At 40.2% G+C, this 18,619-nt stretch overlaps 1 protein-coding gene across 1 annotated transcript in view; it reads right to left on the reverse strand.

Moving 5' to 3' along the window:
• The window catches only part of LOC126475106 (caspase-2), a 70,252-nt gene that overhangs the window by 25,702 nt on the left and 25,931 nt on the right, over positions 1–18,619 (reverse strand). The window contains exon 4 of the mRNA XM_050102685.1: positions 16,833–17,013. Within this exon, the coding sequence (XP_049958642.1) occupies positions 16,833–17,013 (181 nt within the window). The remainder of the gene's footprint in view (positions 1–16,832; positions 17,014–18,619) is intronic.

Here is an 18,619-nt window from a genome sequence, read left to right on the forward strand (position 1 = left end):
ACAGTCCAGGTCTTATGGCTTCAGCATCACCTTCCCTGTTACGGGCATTCACATTACTTACGAGTGATTTTGGATTCCAGTCTGCCCTTCAATTCCCTGCTCCTGGAGCTCCTTTCATGTTGTTTTGGTGCTGAAGGGGTTCATGTGTGTGACAGTCAGATATGCAGCGACTTCTGCAACTGTTGTCCTTTTATTTTTCAACACAATACTCTTCAATGTCCGACTGTAACGATCGGTCAACACACACACTTTCATCCACATTATGACTTAGTGGGTGACGTTTTACTGCTTTCCCTGTATGCGGTGCCTCTTGAAACACCAGACACTTTGGCTGCCTCAGTTATGGATGCACCCATCGTACTAGCAACAAGTTTTCCCACATATGAATTCATGTATCTTAAACTACAGAGGACATTGTTCTGACCATGACTCACACTTGCAACATTTTGAGGACATTACCACAGGTGCTGTTCATTGTCAAATATAATAGCACAACCTGCAAGCATGGCCAGCATGTGCACTTATGTACAAGCATGCATTTCTCATGGTGTTTCCATATTTTTGTCCAAGCCCTGCAGGTTATAAGACAAAGATCAAGAAAAATAAACCCAGTCACATAATGCTATGAGAATTAGATTATAAAATGACGCACTATTATTAGCAGACAAGTTTTGCTGTTTGGGCAGGAAAGTAACAGATGATGCCAGAAGTAAAGAGGATATAACACATAGGCTAGCGAAAGCAAGAAAAGCTTTTTGAAAAAGACAAATACATTTAACATGCAATATAAATTTAATTGTCAAGCACCCCCCCCCCCCCCCTCCCTCCAAATAGTCAAAATATTGCACAATATTTCCTGATGCGCAATAATGATCAATGTGTAGGGGTGATATCGAGAGGTTCTGCAACAATATTGAGAACGTCAAAAACATCTGAAATATATTGCATTGCTGGGAAATATTGTACCGTCTGCAGGTCTTATTGACAGTATCCTTGACAGTCTCTCACATACTACAGACTGTGAATATCAGTGTGTTCACTGTTTGTTGCTGTCATGATGTTGTAAATGAGTTCCAAACAAGACCAAGCAGCACTTTGACTAGAGTGCATCAAAATGTACGAATCATTGCTGGTATTGTGGGACGTAAGGGAAGATGAGTACAAAAACACAGAGTTGGAGACTGAATCATAAGACTTGTTGTTCAGAAAATATGGGGAAAGGCCACAAATGCTGAAGTTTTCACTAGTAATAAATGCAAAATTATTAATAAAATTATATACAGCCATTTATGTGTGTGTATACATTACCTAGCCGAATATAATCATTTGGTGCAAGCATTATTGCATGACACATTTCCGTAACTATTTCTCAGATACTTTAGACTGAAACTGCCTCCTGTAAACTGTCCACCCCCTTAGCTGAGTGGTCAGCACATCTGACTGCTGAGCAGGAGGCCCAGATATGATTCCCGGTCGTGTCGGAGATTTTCTCCACTCAGGGACTGGTTGTTGTGTTGTTGCCATCATTATCGACACACAAGTTGCCCAATGTGGTGTCAACTGAAAGGATTTACAACTTGGTAGCTGAACTTCCCTAGATAGGGACTCCCAACCACCAATATCATACAATCACTTCATTTTTCCCAGTAAGTTTGAAGTCTTTGAAAGACCCTCCAGTGGGAAGATATCATAGCATAATAGACAGATAAACACTGAACTGGTAGAATTATATCTCTCATCATAGCATTTTGTTTTTTAATCATGGAGAGGATATGGGACACTGCAGAAATGTATGTTCAAATAACTTACGGGTTTGCTGCCAGGTGACGTCGTCCAACACCGCCGATATTTCGACAGGAGCAACCCCTGCCATTCTCAAGGCAGGGTGTGCTCCTGTCGAAATATCGGTGGTGTTCGACAACGTCACCCAGCAGCAAACCCATAAATTATTTGAACATTCAATTTGCCGGGAAAAATTAAGGTCTCACATTGCAGAAATGTATCTTGGGTGCGTGGGGGAGCTAGACTCTAAAATTGCCATTTTTGATGTAAATGAGTTCTCAGATGCATCATTCCACAAGAACTACATTTTATTGATGACACAAAACAAACATTACATCCCAGGGGACTCATGGTTATCCACTGAATATTTGTAACAGGTACATTACTTTGTTATTAAAAAAACAAAAAGATGATTACACAGCAATAGCTGAAGCCACAGCATTGTCTCATTGCGATCAGCCATGTAGTGCTACATTTGGCTAAACGACAAATTTAGTAGAATCATGGGAAATCACTTCCAGAAGTGTGTAAGAATTTTGTAATTATTTAATACACCATACTCCAGGGGGTGGGAGGGAGGGTGGCAAGTGCCATTCTATGGGAATGCCTATGTATGTTGATAACCTTTTCCAGTAATTTATTAAATGTTGGAACATCAATACATAAGAAGTTACGATAAATCTGTTTTTCCGTTCAACCTCAACCTCAATTCTCCCAGTTTTTGTGAATCGTCTTTGATGCTCCTGGACTCAATTTTTCATCCACTTTTTTCTGTTTCTAACAGAGTAGAGCAATCAAATGGTTCAAATGGCTCTGAGCACTATGGGACTTAACATATATGGTCATTAGTCCCCTAGAACTTAGAACTACTTAAACCTAACTAACCTAAGGACAGCACACAACACCCAGCCATCACGAGGCAGAGAAAATCCCTGACCCCGCCGGGAATCGAACCCGGGAACCCGGGGCGTGGGAAGCGAGAACACTACCGCACGACCACGAGATGCGGGCGTAGAGCAATCACCACAGCACCAGCACCTTTATTCTCAACATAATCTGCATTTCCATAAAAGAGAAAGGTTGGCCCTCTTTATTGAGAAATATAGCACCACATCTAATTTTGTGCTTAGTTTTGTGTATATAATCAACTTACTAATTTATTTTGACTATTCCTAGTTAATATCTTTTGTTATAGGGTGAAATAAGTAATTGTTTCGTGACTTAGATTCTATTGTTGACTTATAAACAAATATAAATTCTGTACTAATTATAAACATTTGGAAGAAGAACTACTAGGTTCTTAAAGTATTTATTTGGCTCTATTCTAAAACATATTAGCAAAGCCAGCCCTTGATTAATTCCACAATAATTACCTGGTTTGTCAAAAATATTGTTTGTATAACTATCAGTTAATTTCATTATTTATACAAATAATTTGGCCTAGCCTTTGTGGAAGAAGAAACTATTAAAAAGAAAGAATTTTTATATGTATTTCATTAATTGAATTAGTTATGCTTTAATTATAATTTGTGTAAATTAAACATCGAACAATGTATAGTTTCGGTATCTATTGTTGTGAGGATATATAAAGGCCTGATTTTTGGTCCCAAGACAATCAGTCCACAGCCGATTTTCAGATGGGAAGTCTGTATCGGTTAGTGTAACAATAACGCATTAACTTAACAGTGGGATTAGCGCAACACAAATAATCTGTGTGTTAAAATAATGACAGTGTCTGTTCAATAGTGTCACATGTACCGTATTATTCTGGAAGAACTGTGTGGTTAGGTTTTTACTGTTCATAGATGTTCAATGGTAAACTACTGTAGCAGTATGCTGATACCTGCCTGCAAGCTATTAATGAGGCTTATAAAATATTATCAATAGTGACCTCGCCATATATCTGTGTAATATTGGAGGGTTGTTAACAGTGGGAGTAAAGAACTGTGAAACGTAACTGTGTAACTGTCGGCTACATCATTTACAGTAGTCAGTGTTGATCTTCCACCCCCCATTTTTTCAGCCAGTGTAACAATGCAGTACGTCGACACTGAGCATTATCAATGACGAAATAAAGCAGGCGAACATTACAAGTGTAGGTTGAACATCAATAATATTGCACAATATTACTGATGTCTAGGGATCACTTTAGAAAGTCTTTTCAGAAAGAATTAATGGGGTGGAGTGCAGTCTTACACAGAAGTGAAATGTGGATGATAAACCGAAGAGACAACAACAGAATAAAAGCTTTTGAAAAGGGGTGCTACAGAAGAATGCTGAAGATTAGACAGGTAGATTAAGTAACTAATGAGGAGATACTGAATAGAACTGGGGAGACAAGAAAAGTTATGACAAAAGTTGACTAATATAAGGAATTTGTTTGTTAGGACAAATCCTGAGGCACAAAGAATAGTTAATTTGGTAACGGAAAAAAGCATGTGTGGGGTGGGGGGTGCTACCATAACAGAGGTTGTGGCGGTTTGACTTCTTTTTTCCTTTGTTTGTTGTCTTCGGTGTCAACAAACTGCATTGCTTGCTACACTGGCTGAAAAATGGGTTGTGGAAGTACAACAGTAGCCGACAGGTGCACATTTGCATTTCACAGTACTTTACTTTCACTGTTCACAACCCCCCAATAATACACAGTTATAAGGCCAGTGCACTATTGTTTAACTTTTGATAAACGTCATTAATAGGTTGCAGGTGAGCATCCACATACTGCTGCAATAGTTTCCTGTTGAATATCTACGAGCAATAATAGCCTAACCACATAGTTCACATTTCTTGAAGAATATAAAGGTACACATGGAACAGACACTGTCATTGTTTTAACAAATGGCCTAATTGTGTTACACTTATTTCACAGTTAAGTTGATGCATTGTTGTTGATCTAACCAACACAGGTTTCTTGTCTGAAACTCAACTGTGGACTAACTGTCTCTGCACCAAAAATCGGGCCCTTATATATTCTCACAATAATAGATACTGAAACTACACATTATTTGAAGTCTAAGTTACAGAAATTACAATTAAAACTTAACTCATTAAATTAACTGAATACATCAAAATATTGGTTCTTTTTAAGATTTTCTTCTACTGCAAGAGTTAGGCTGAATTATTTGTTTAAATCATTATATTAACATATATAGTTATGCAAACAATACTTTTGACAAAACTATTAATTACTATGGAATTAATTATGGGCTGGCTTTGCTAACATTTTTTCAAATAGAGCCAAATAGATCTTTTAAGAATACAATTAGTTGTTCCTCAAAATGTTTATAATTAGAACACAATTTATATCTGTTTATACATCAACAATAGAATTTAAGTTACAAAACAATCACTGATTTCACCCTATAATGAAAGTATTAACTAGGAACAGTCAAAATAAATTAGAAATTCAATTGCATACATAAAACTAAGCACAAAATTAGATCTTGTGTTATATTCTTTAAAACTGAGGGCCAATCTTTCTCTTTCATGAAAATGCAGATTACAGTCACGTATATTAGTGGTTATTAGATAAAAGTGAAAAAACGAATTTAAGGAGGCAGATGGCAAAACAAGAGGGTGCGACGTTGCAAGCTGGGATATTTTTATGTCCCCTCTTGTTTTGCCATCTGCCTCCTTGAAATTCATTGTTTCATTTTTTAATTAATTACCACTAACATATGTGAGTATAATCTGCATTTTAATAAAAGAAAAAGGTTGGCCCTCAGTTTTAAAGAATATAACACCAAATCTAATTTTGTGCTCAGTTTTATGTATGTAATTCGTTTTCTAATTTATTTTGATTATTCCTAGTTAGTATCTTTCATTATAGTGTGCAATCAGTAATTGTTTCATAACTTAAATTCTACTGTTGACATATAAACAAATATAAATTCTGTAATAGTTGTAAACATTTTGAAAAGGAAATGCTAGAATTCTTAAAGTATCTATTTGGCTCTAATCGGAAACATGTTTGCAAAACCAGCCCTTAATTAATTCCAAAGTAATTAACAGTTTTGTCAAAAGTATTGTTTGCATACTTATATTTGTTAATTTCATGATTTAAACAAATAATTCGGCCTGACTCTTGCAGTAGAAGAAACTGTTAAAAACAACCAATGTTTTGATGTATTCAGTTAATTTAATGAGTTAAGTTATGATTGTAATTTCTGTAAATTTAACTTTGAACAACGTATAAGTTCAGTACCAATTATTGTGAGATTATATAAGGACCTGGTTTTTGGCCCCAAGACAGTCAGTCCACAACCGAGTTTCAGACTAGAAACCTATGTTGGTTAGAACAACAACAATGCTCCAACTTAACTGTGAAATAAGTGTTACACAATTAGGCCATGTGTTAAAACAATGATGGTGCCTACTCTGTATGTATCTTTCTATTCTTCAAGAACTGCGAACTTTGTGTTTAGGTTTTTACTGCTTGTAGATGTTCAACAGGAAACTATTGTTGCAGTATGTGGGTGTTCACCTGCAACCTATTAATGAGGCTTATCAAAAGTTAAACAATAGTGCACTGGCCATGTATAACTGTGTATTATTGGGGGTTGTAAACAGTGAAAGTAAACTACTGTGAAATGCAACTATGCACCTGTCGGCTACATTATTTAAAGTAGTCAGTGTTATACTTCCGCACTCCAATTTTCAGCCAGTATCACAATGCAGTACGTCAATACCAAGGACAACAAACAAAGAAATAAAAAGCACAGAATGCCATCACAAGGGGAAGTAAAAATATCCCAGCTTGCTTCGTCACAAGGTCATAAGCAGCCATATCATAACCTTAGAACACTAATAAATAAAAGAAGTTAAAAGTGACTTCATGTTAAGCCCATTCGATGGAAGAAAAGAAAGCTAGGAACAAGGACCTCCCCTCAGAAAAAAATCCACAAAATACACCGTAGAGACGGTGGAGTTTCTGAGCCAGAGATTAATGTCATTTTCCATATTGCTAAAATGGATAAAAAGTAAAACACGAACAACTGCCTGTGTGTTTCACTAAAATGAGCAAAAACTGAGATGGCAAACGTACACTGGAACATAAGCAGTTAAAAAAGGGCATTCGGTCAGGAAATGGCAAGCTGTCAAAGGTTGATGACAATGAGCAGAAAGTGGGGAAGGATCACCACATAACAAATGGCAATGGCTGAAAAACATGACAAAGGGGCTGCGAGGAGGTTGGTCAAGCCACTGGGAGAGGTTTAATTCTCCGGAGCTTGTTCCAGTGAAGAGAAGACCAATGGTGACACGAAAGTGACACCACCTGCTAACAGATGGCAACATGCAGGTCATCCAAAGGGATGGCAGAGCCTAGCATGTCAAGGTAGGAGGACAGTGTACAGCACACAGAGTTTCTGAATGGCACTGAGAGAGTTGGAGCAGATGACACAGTTTAAAAAGTCTGTGTTGCTGGATGCACTAGCTGGCCTGACAGAGGGTGAAGAGCTATGCTGTAAAAATATAGCAGTGTTCTGGAAGTCAGTACTGAAAATGGTCGGTGCCAATGACAAAGGCACACCTGTCACCATGGTCAGTCTCAGAGCCATCAGTATACATGAGGGCACTGTTGTTAAGTTGTGTGCGAAAGTCAAGAAGTTTCAGTGATAGATCGAATCAAGGATAGTGTCCTTAGGAAGTGAATGAAGTCCAAGATAAACACAGGCTACCACACAAAGCCAAGGCAGTGAAGGGTTCACATCTATTGGGAATATGGCAGGTAACATGAAGTTAAGCTGCCAGAGCATTAGCCGAAAGCAAACTCCTCGGAGGTAACAGAAAAGACGGGCATGCCTCATACTGGTGGTCACAGGAGTCATTGAAAAAAGAGGACACAGGATAGGTGATCAGGCACAGCAGACAAATGGCATGCATATTCACTGTGGAGGGCATCATGCCGGTATGACAGTGGTAGTTCAGCAGCTTCTGCACAGAGACTCTCAACTGGGCTAGTGTAAAAGGTACCAGTGGCCAAACATATTCTATGATGAGGGATTGAGTTAAGATGGCATAAGATGAACAGATGTGCAGAGGAATAAATGAAACACCCATAGTCCAATTTTGAACAATCTAGGGATTGGTACAAATGGATGAGGGTGATCCAATCCGCTCCCCAGGAAGTACTGCTTAGGACACTGAGGAACCGAGTATAGCGTGTGGCCAGGTAAGACATGTGGGAGGACTCAGAAAGTTTCCTATCAAGTATGAGCACCAAGAAATTCATAGTTTCAGCGAACAGAAGAGTGACAGGCTCCAGGTGTAAAGATGATGGAAGTAACCCACTGTGCCACCAGAAATTCATACAAACAGTTTTGTCAATGGAAAAGTGAAAGCCATTGTCAATGCTCCATGAGACATGACAATCAATACATCACTGAAGAAGCTGTTCAACAAGACAAGTCCAAGAAGGACTGCAATAGATTGTGAAGTCATTGACGAAAAGGGAGCCAGAGATGCCTGATGGGAAACAGTCCATAATAGGATTAATGGCGATAACAGAGAGGGTGACGCTCAGGATGGAGCCTTGAGGCAGCCCATTCTCCTGGATAAGGGTGTCTGATACCTTGAAAACTCAGTCTTTTAAAAATTCATGAAGGAAATGGGGCAGCGAACTCGGAAGCCCCAGATGTAGAGAGTATGGAAGATACTAGTCCTCTATCAGATGATGTAGGCTTTCTCCAAATCAAAAACCATGGCCATAATCTAGTGTTTCCACAGAAAACTGTTCATGACATGGGTTGACAATGTGATGAGATGGTCAACTACACACCAGCCCACTCAAAATCCACATTGTGTAGTCATTAGTGGATTGTGAGACTCGAGCCACCATATGAGCTGGCCATGAATCATATGTTCCCTCAAGTTGCAAACACAGCTTGTGAGAGAAATGGGGCGGTAGCTAGAAGAAAGGCATTTGTCCTTACTGGGCATAGGTATGGGTATGACAGTGGCTTCTTGCCAGTAACTAGGAAATGTGCCATCTATCTAAATGTGATTGTACGTACAAAGGAGGAAGTTCTTGCCTGCATGAGAACGGTGCTGCATCATCTGAATGTGAACACCGTCCAGCCTTGGGGTGGAAGATCGAGATGAAGCGAGAGTGTGGTCTAGGTCTCTCCTAGTAAAAGTGGCAATGTAACAGCCATGATTCTGAGAGGAAAAAGGTGTCACATGAGCCATCTCCACTCATTTCCAAGGGAGAAAGGCAGGGTGACAGTAGGTGCAGGTCGAAATCTCCACAAAATGGCTGCACTGGGTGTTGGAGGTAACAACAGCGTCCAAAATGACATCATTGTCATGGTCAGGCCGGAAATTGGGGAGTGGACCTTGGTCCCAGAGATCTGAAGGACGTTGCCCTACAAGACGGAAGAGGGAGTGAAACTGTTAAATGAAATCTGGCTAGATTTTTTGCTATCTCCAAGAATGCGACAACAATGAACACACATCTGTTTGTAACAAATATAGTTTGCCACTGTAGGATGCCAGTTAAAAATACTGAGAGCAAATCTCCATGCAAGAATTGCACCGTGACACACCTCAGTCCAGCAGGGGACTGTGACAGGGGACTGTGACAAGGCGTGGCAAAGATGAAGTGTGGGTTGTGGAATGTTCTGCAGTGGTAAGGATAATGTTCGTAAGGCACTATATCTAGTCATCACGAATGGGGAAAAGTTGTTTGTTGAAGGTCACCAGGGAGGAGTAAAGCCTTCAGTCAGCCTTAGAAAGCTTTCAGTTGGGTTTACATGAAGGTGGGGTAGGAGTCAGCAAAGGGATAGCACACGGGAAATGGTCACTCAAGAGTGTGTCAGAGAGGATGGACCACTCGAGACAACAAGCAAGCTGGGCAGTGCAGAAGGAGAGGTCCAAATGTGAATAGGTGGGTGTGGAGTCTGAAAGGAATTTGGGTGCTCCAATGCTAAGACACATGGGGTTGAGTTGATTGAGAAGGTCAGCCATGTGGGAACCCGTCGGACAAGATTTTGAAGAGCGTCAAAGAGGATTGCCAAGCAGCAAAACGGGGTGAGGCAGCTGACCAACAAGCTGGAGTAAGTAAACCATGGTTACAGCAAATGATGGAGGGATATAGACGTTACAAAGAGAAAAGGTGAAATGAGGAGGAAAATATGACTGCAACAGCTCGCAGCCAGGTGTTCAGTGATATGTTTGGCTGTGCTGTGAACGTCATCTTGAATGAGCAGCATGACTCCCCCATTGCCATTGAATGCCATCCTCAGGGGAGGTGGTAGGGGAGAGGTGAGGGAGGGGGAAGGGTGATGGGGGCAGGGAAAGGTCAAAGCGGACCAGAAGGAAACCGATAGGTCAAAGCAGTTGTGAGGATGCAATTTTATTTCTTAGAGGCAGAAAATGACAGGACACTGCAATTTCAAGAGCAGCTGTAATTCCTCCATGTTGGACCTAATGCCATGAATGTTCCATTGGAGAAGAATCATAACGAAGAATGGGAAGGAGGGATCAAACAACGGATAGTCACCTCAGCAGCTGCTGAATGCCAGCCTTTGAAGACTTACTGCTACAGTGTGCATAGGCTGAAGGATCCCGTTCCATGAAATCTACAGAGGCATCAGCATTCTCCCTGGATCAGCCTGTGGATTTCAGGGCAGAAAAATGGTAGGTGTTGTGCATCGTCAAAATGAAGGTCAGCCAGTGAAGTTATCATGATGTGACACCGTTGAAGACAATCTCTGTGTCTTGGGAGGAGAAGACCATTTGTCTTTGATCAGTTTCTTAGGATGTTTACAGTCGGTAGATGAAGACTTACACATTTGTTGGCAGGATGGACGTAAAAAGTCATCACGGGAATATTCCTTTTGTTCCTTCTGGTCAGCAGGTTGTGTAACAGTTGATTTCACCACCGGGGGTGATGATTTGGTGGCTTGTTGTGCAGATGTAGGAGAAGAAGACAGGGGTGATACCATGATACTGTGCGATTTCACAACTGCAGTACTGTATTGGAGATCACAAGTCGGCACGGCATTGCAAGAACAGTACTATAATGCTGGATGCTAAAATGTGGGGCTTTTGACTAGCCAGCAAATTTTGAGTGACAAGATAGGGTACTTTTTCCTTCTCCAGATCTGCTGGACAGCCAGCTCCTCTAGATACATGGGAAAATTCACAGGATGAGGTGGCATGGTCACCATTACAGCTGATAGAGTGGGGAGAAGATGACGGCTAATCTCCCTTGTGAGCAAGCAACTCATACGGCCATGTTTTGACAGGATATGCGAGTGTGGTTATAATGTTGAACTGGTATCAATGCATTGGGTTTGGGTTGTACAGTCGGACCGTGGATGATTTCACAGTCTGCCTTAAACTTCAATATAAGCACTACTCAATCAAATGTAAGAAAAAGAATGCATGTAGGTACTAAGTTTGCATCAACTTCTTACCCGACAGATTGCAGTGACACCCTGATCAGAGAGATAAGTTTGGATTTCTCCCTTGGTCAGACCATCAAGCAGCCGAATGTGTAACACCACGCGAAGAACTCAGCATGTGATGGGCCTCGACATAAACAGGATAGCAGTGAGAGCATGATTTCACAGGGCCTGCAATAGCATCAGCACCTTTCTGAGTAATAAAGGAACTAAACATAGCAAAGGACTGACCTCCTTCAGTTTGTGATACCATGGTGCAGCTTGGATAGTGTTTGAATCTTTAGCCTCATTCTGTTTACGTTTAGTAGACGTAGACTGGTGATTGGCTCATTGCAAAAAAATCCCCCAGGATTGCCAGCAACTCTGACGGCATGCTCCTTCCAACTTGGGCCCCCCCTCGAAGGGGGGACTCACCTCCTTAGGTGATCGTTCACACTTGATGTCACATCTCCCAAACTCTTGAGAGAGGGACCAACTGGAATTGGAAATGTAACGGCTCAGACAATCAGTCCTCCCTGAGCAGTGCGAATCCTATCTGTCAACTCAGGTCTGGGAATTATGTGTTACACAGACACCTGCATGGACCGGCCTTCAGGAGCACATGGAGGAAAAAGAAAGAAAGAGAAACTTCAAGCACCAAAGCAGAGGAAGGTGAGGAGATGGAGAATGAAGAAAGAAAGAAAGAAAAAAACAGATGAGGGACTGTTCTGATGCTGGACCATCAAAACTTTGGAATGCATTCCCAAAACTATCCAAGGCAGGGGAAAAAGAATGGCAGGAGGATAGACATGCAGCATGGAAAGGGAAGAGGTGCTACAAAGGCTGGGGCCCCGTGGCAGACAAGCATAAACACATTGAAGGGTGGTGAGCCCCCTGGGGGAAGCTATCTGTTGACGTCGCTAGACAGGTTGTGCTGGCAGGAGTGCTTCCAGTAGAAAGGGTAACTAGCATGCTGAACTTTCGAACATCTCCATGAAATTCACCCATATTTCAAAATTTTCACAGGGGACTGCCAATAAAAGTATAGTAGTTAAATTCAGGTGTTGCTCTGGAACACAGATTTTGTCACTCTGCAGTGGAGTGTGAGCCGTTTTCTAACTTCTTGCCAAATTAAAACTGGTGTTACACCAGGACTTGAATGCAGAACTTGCCTGTCAAAAATATTTGTACATCAACCACCTTTGTAAACTTGGAACTCAGTGCTGTGGTTAACATCTGAGTCATTATATCCAATTGAAAACAGGAAGCAGGTTACACATCAGAGTGCTGGTAGCCTCTCTGCCATCGCATTTCCTCTAACTCTTCTTGCCCTGGTTATTTATTTTAATTCAGGGAGGCACTGAATATGGGGGTAAGCAAGTGCCCACTGCATGTAGCATCCTTTTCACAGACAGCCACACACTCACTTTCTCGTCAGAAACCTCGATATGCTGGTACACAAAGATAATGGAAGTTCCACAATGCTGCAGCTCAAATGCTGGAGCATCCTGTTCATTAATGTGAATGTTATTTTCCTTCAGTATTGTTGGGATGATGAGAGCTCACTGTATGTGTAATGAGTCAGTTATGATTTAGACCTCGTTCAGCTGAAATCAACCTGGTAATCTGGAGAACTCACACAGAGGCCTCTGCAGTTAACACTGATGTCTTCTTAGAAAGTGAACATGACCATTCTGATTGGTGATCAGAACAACAGAAGGCACCATGCACATGTTGTTTAACTCTTATTTTCGGCTGATTAGTGAATACTGTACTTTCATTGTATCTGGTCACAACATTAGCAAAGTTGTCTTCAATCCATACTTAATGTTTGACTTTTCACTTCCAAGAAGGATTGGATTTTACTAAAACTGATTAGCTGAGAAAGACAAATTCTGAAGTGCTAGTTATTCCATTGAAATTGGTGGTAAGGAAGGATTTCTACTATGTACAGATTACTATTTTTGTCCCAAGAGAGAAAGAATAATTTGTCCAAAGCAGTTCCTGCAGCTCATTTATTTTATGAGCAATGGGAGACTCAAAGAGGCTGCATTCTCCACAACATTATTTTTTGAGGACTGCTTTGATGCAGCTCTTCATGCCACCCTATCCTGTGCAAGCCTCATCATCACCAAATAACTACTGCAACCAACACCCTTTTGCACCTACTTACTATATTCATCTCTTGGTCTCCTTGTACAACTTTCAGGTCCCGTACTTTGCTCCAATACTAAATTGGTGATCCTTTGATGTGTCAGAATGTGTCCTATCAACTGATCTGTCCTTTTAGTCAAGTTAGGTCACAAATTTCTTTTCTCCTCAATTTCTACTCAGTACCTCCTTATTGGTTTCACGATATACCCATCGAATCTTCAGCATTCTTCTATAGCACCACATTTCAAAAGTTTCTATTCTCTTCTTGTCTGAACTGCTTATCATACACATTTCACTTCCATACATAACTACACTTCAGACAACTACCTTCACAAAAGACTTCCTAACACTTAAATCTATTGATTGGCGACTCCATAGTGTCCTGTGCACTACGGCCAGATAATGGGTATACTTGGAAGGAGAGACAGCATTGGTCGTATATTTTTATTTATTATCGCAAAATCGATTTTCGGTCACTTAGTGACCATCTTCAGTGCTGTAATATATAACTTAAATTAGTAAGCACTGGTGTCAATAAGCTTACGGCGATCACATAGACCGAAAATCGATTTTGCGATAATAAATAAAAATATAAGACCAATGCTGTCTCTCCTTCCAAGTATACTTAAATCTATATTTGATGTTAACAAATTTCTCACCTTCACAAATGCTTTTCTTACCATTGCCAGTCCATATTTTATATCCTCTCTACTCTGGCCATCACCAGTTATTTTGTTGCCCAGATAGCAAAATTCATCTACAACTTTTAGTGCCTCATTTCCTAAACTAATTCCCTCGGCATCACCTGCTTTAATCTGACTACATTCCATCACCCTTGTTTTGCTTTTGTCGATCCTCCTGTCAAGGCGACGTCCATTCCATTCAACTAAATTTCCAAGGCCTTTGCTGGCTGTGAAAAATTACAATGTCATCGGCAAACCTCAAAGTTTTTCTTTCCTCTTCCTGAGCTATAATTTCTTCCCCAAATTTTTCTTTGGTTTCCTTTACTGCTTGCTTAATGTAAAAGTAGAATAACACCGGGAATAGGTGACAACCCTATCTCATTCTCTTCTCAACTGTTCCTTCTCTTTCACACCCCTCAACTCTTATAACTGCCATCCCATTTCTGTACAAGTCGTAAATAGCAAATTGTTCCCCATATTTTGTCATTGCTACCTTCAGAATTTCAAAGTGTATATTTCAGCCAGTATTGTCAAAAGCTTCCTCTAAGTATACCTATAAATGAAGGTTGGTTTGTCCTTACCCTATCTTCTAAGAGTGGTTGTAGGGTCAGTGTTGCCTCATGCTTTCCTACATAATGTTATCTGCCAGGAACTGATAATGAATACAAAGTGGTATCCACAATGACACTGAACAAACGTTGGAAGCATAGCCTAGCACGGCTGTACTGTATATTAAAGAGGAAATTGTGGCAGCCAGTAGACTGACGACAACAAAATGCATTACTACACTGTTGGCCATCCAAAATGCAACACCCTGAAGGAAGCATCCACATCAGGTGAAATTTGCAGTTGCATCTGTGGTGACGAGAAATGCATGTGATTAGTATTTCAGTGCAGGAACCTATCAAGGGTGCCAGTAGCGACACCTGCAAGTGCTATATAAAGGGGGAACAGACCGCGACGTGGCTGTACTGGAATTGTTCTTTCATATGGTTGTTTTGTGCAAGTAGCTTCAGTATGCCTCATAGAAGATAGTGAGCATCTTTTTAGTATGTTTTGGAGTTCGACTAAGAAAGAATAGTCCCCTACAGGGATTGCGGATTATCCTTCAGAGAAATTACATCAGATGGAACCAAGCAACTGTGATGTGGGTCTGTAATTTCTGGATTAAGGAGGGAACAACAGACCTATAGGACTGATCGCACCAACCTTGTTGCACCACTACATGTGACGACAGGCCTACTGTGTGCATGACAGTGATGGATTGCTCTGCTACATCATGAACAATATCACAACAAATTCGATCTATTACCAACAACCACTGTCTGTGTGTACCACTTGGACTGTCACAAGGCGTCCATTGCTGCATTTACCACCAAGTCAATACCACAGCCGTTTGCAGTGGCAATGGTTCGATGAACAACAAATGTGGCCAACGGAATGGGACGATACTGTTTTTACTGACAAATACTGATTCTGCCAGCACCTCCAGCATGGTCAGAGTAGAGTCTGGAACACCATGAGGCTGTTGAACTGTTGCCTTATGCATCATCATACTGGTCCTCCACCTGATATTACTATTTGGGATGGTATTGGATTCCACTCTCACACCCCTGTAGTAGGCATTGCCTGTAAAATAACCAGCCAGTATTACATCTCTGAAGTGTTGGAGCCTGTTGTCCTCTCCTCTCATACCTTCAGAGCTTGCCAACAGGAATAGGATACTGCATGACCGCACATGGAATGCAATGTTCAAGACTTCATCGTCCATTGGATTGCATTGCTGTCTTGGCCTCCCTGTTCTCCTGCCTACCGAAAACATCTAGTCGATTATTACAGAACGATTGGCCCTGATTACACCACCCACTGCTACACCAGATCAACTTTGGCAATATGTGGAAGCAGCATGGACTGCTACACACCAACAACACATCCAGAACCTTTTTGATTCAATGCTGAGGCAAGTAGCAGCGGTTATACCAAGCAATGGCGGCATCACTCATCTTCCTCACTTCACATGAGGCTGTATTTTCAATCATAAGGTTTGTACATGTTATCTCCCAAATCAATCTGGGTGTGGTATCTCCGATCTTTCCTAGTGCTGAATTTTGGATGGCCATCAGTTTAGTTTCTCCATGTTCGGAGACTGCTCTTGTTCCACAATTGCATATTTAGTTAATGAAAAGCCACTCCAGTTGGCTGTGTGTACTTCATTGAAGTCGAGGAACAGTCTTGGCCTTCACTTCCAGACCATTTTAAAGTGGATCTGAAACCACCATTGTTAATGCATAATGTTGATATATAAATACTTTACATAATAGGACAACAAAAACTAAGTTTGAACATGTACACTACATGTATAGAAAAGATATATATCTTGCATTATGTTCTTGTGAAACAATGTCAAATGATTGATAAAGTAAAAGCTGAGTGGACTGGTGAAGCACACAACTGGAAATTTCAAACACATCAGAATATAACTGCAACATGCCATTATTTTTAATGCATCGAACTGTAGTGTTTATAATCATGTCCTTGTACTAACTAAAAAAATAATTAATTTATGTCTGAATTCCCATTCTTTTCCATTAAATTTGAATTCTGGTATAACTCAGTGGGCTGAATTGCTCTCCAGTATCATCTTAAATCCTTAATGTTTGTCATGTTCAACTCCAGAGCCTCAAAGTGGCCATTTCTTTGTCATATTATTCCAATTATTAAATTAAAAGAAAATTGCTGTTGCAAATTATCACATTTTATACATAATATTTGAGTAGTTCCAAGTTTGGTGTAAATGCTATTGATGATTGAACAGAAGAAAGTCACTTACCGGTATGTGGTTATGATTGGTTCGGTTTATTACTGTTGTAGCTTGCTTAACATTTACTTTTAGTGGTGTTGTGCTCATGTTTAAGAAAGATTGTGGATGCTCCAGTGCTAACTCTCTTATTTTATTTTTGATTTCTTTCTCTGTTTCCACCAAATAATTTGGAATAATATGTGGAATGGTTCTGAAACATAATTGAGAATTTTCAAAGATTACCATGAGGATATTAAAATGCAGAAACATAACTACTTTCGCATCTCTGCCAGAAAAGGGACTCACTTTTGAACAAGAAGATGTGCAGAAAATGTTACTTTAGCTTCAGCTATGTGACAATTAAGAGAGCATGTCAGAGAACAATAATGTCTGTGAATATCAAACTGCTTGCACACCTTGCCTTATTGTGTCATTGATTACTCGAGTCATTGCTTCACTTTCCATGTGGCACAGAACTTGTATCCAAACTCACTGTAGTCTATAATATTAAAGCTGGATATTATAATACACACTCAATCACATTCTCTGCCTTATGCAGTATCTTAAAAGAATGTGGTTCAGATAAGAACGCACATTTCACTGGTACTGTGGAGGTTTGCCACTCAGGCATCCCACGAAGTGTACAAATGGTGGATAAGATGAACATGTGTAGCATATTCAGAGAGAACTGACTACTTGGAGAAAGAACAAGGGGGGTAAATTAGATGCCTATGGCAGTATGCTTAAACTCTTAATGAAGAATCTTTCTCACAAAAAGATATGAATTATTTCTATACCTGTAGATACAATTATGTAGCTTCACTGTTGTATTCAGTGTAAGTTAAACTTCATAGTCTCACTTCACTTTCCCTAGAAAGCGCTCATCTCATTTCATCATTTCCAAACCCACTCACAGTACTGCAATCTTAGAGTGACCTCTGCTTATTGTATAAATAACTTTTGCGATGAACACTTCAAAGCCAAATTCTTCATTCACCTAACTTAAGTATTCCAATTTTCCAGTGGAAAGTTCCACACCAAAGCTCAAGGAAGAGGACTGGTTTGAATGATCTCAGATCTAATTTTGTTTGCATTTCATGTATTCCTATGAGCTCTACACTTATTACGAATGCACGAAATTGCTGGTCACTTTGGTAGGACTGAACCGCATGTTTCCACCCTTACTGACCTTTAAAAATGTTATCAATATTTTCCAGTATCACTTTAAAGTTGTATTGCAGTTGAATTTTGCTTACTTTCAGTTCACAAATTGTGTTACAGAAATATTCTTATAACAGAAAGCCTTCAGGCATGTAGAATGAGTCAAGTTACACATTATCAGGAAGAAGCAGACATTCCTACTTCTGTGAAGTATAGCAACAACAAATTATGGTGCTGATCTGTTCACAGGTTTGGATAAAGTAAGAAATAAAACTCAGTAGGCCTAGAAAGACAAATGAAGACAAAGACATCAGGGCACAGTACTAGCTCGGATAGGACAAAGACAGGAGAAAGAAATTGGTCATTGGTTTTGAACACAAACCAAAAACATAAATCAGGATGTCAAAGCTAAAATTTGAAGCCTTCTCCTCCTGAATGTGAATGCAATATCTTAACCACTGTGCATCTCTGCTCAGTGGAACACAACATGATGGTAACTGAAGAAATAATGACCTACTGCTCACTCCCTCTGCGTAGATTGATATCAGGCTTCTATAAGACGTGGAATGGTTTCCTTGACAACTTGTATCAGTCTGTGTGAATGCCTGCCGAAACAAGTTGTTGCTGTTCATCCTGCGGTAGCTTGAAAAGAACTG

Source organism: Schistocerca serialis, chromosome 4, assembly GCF_023864345.2.
Source record: "Schistocerca serialis cubense isolate TAMUIC-IGC-003099 chromosome 4, iqSchSeri2.2, whole genome shotgun sequence".
Classification (NCBI taxonomy): domain Eukaryota; kingdom Metazoa; phylum Arthropoda; class Insecta; order Orthoptera; family Acrididae; genus Schistocerca; species Schistocerca serialis.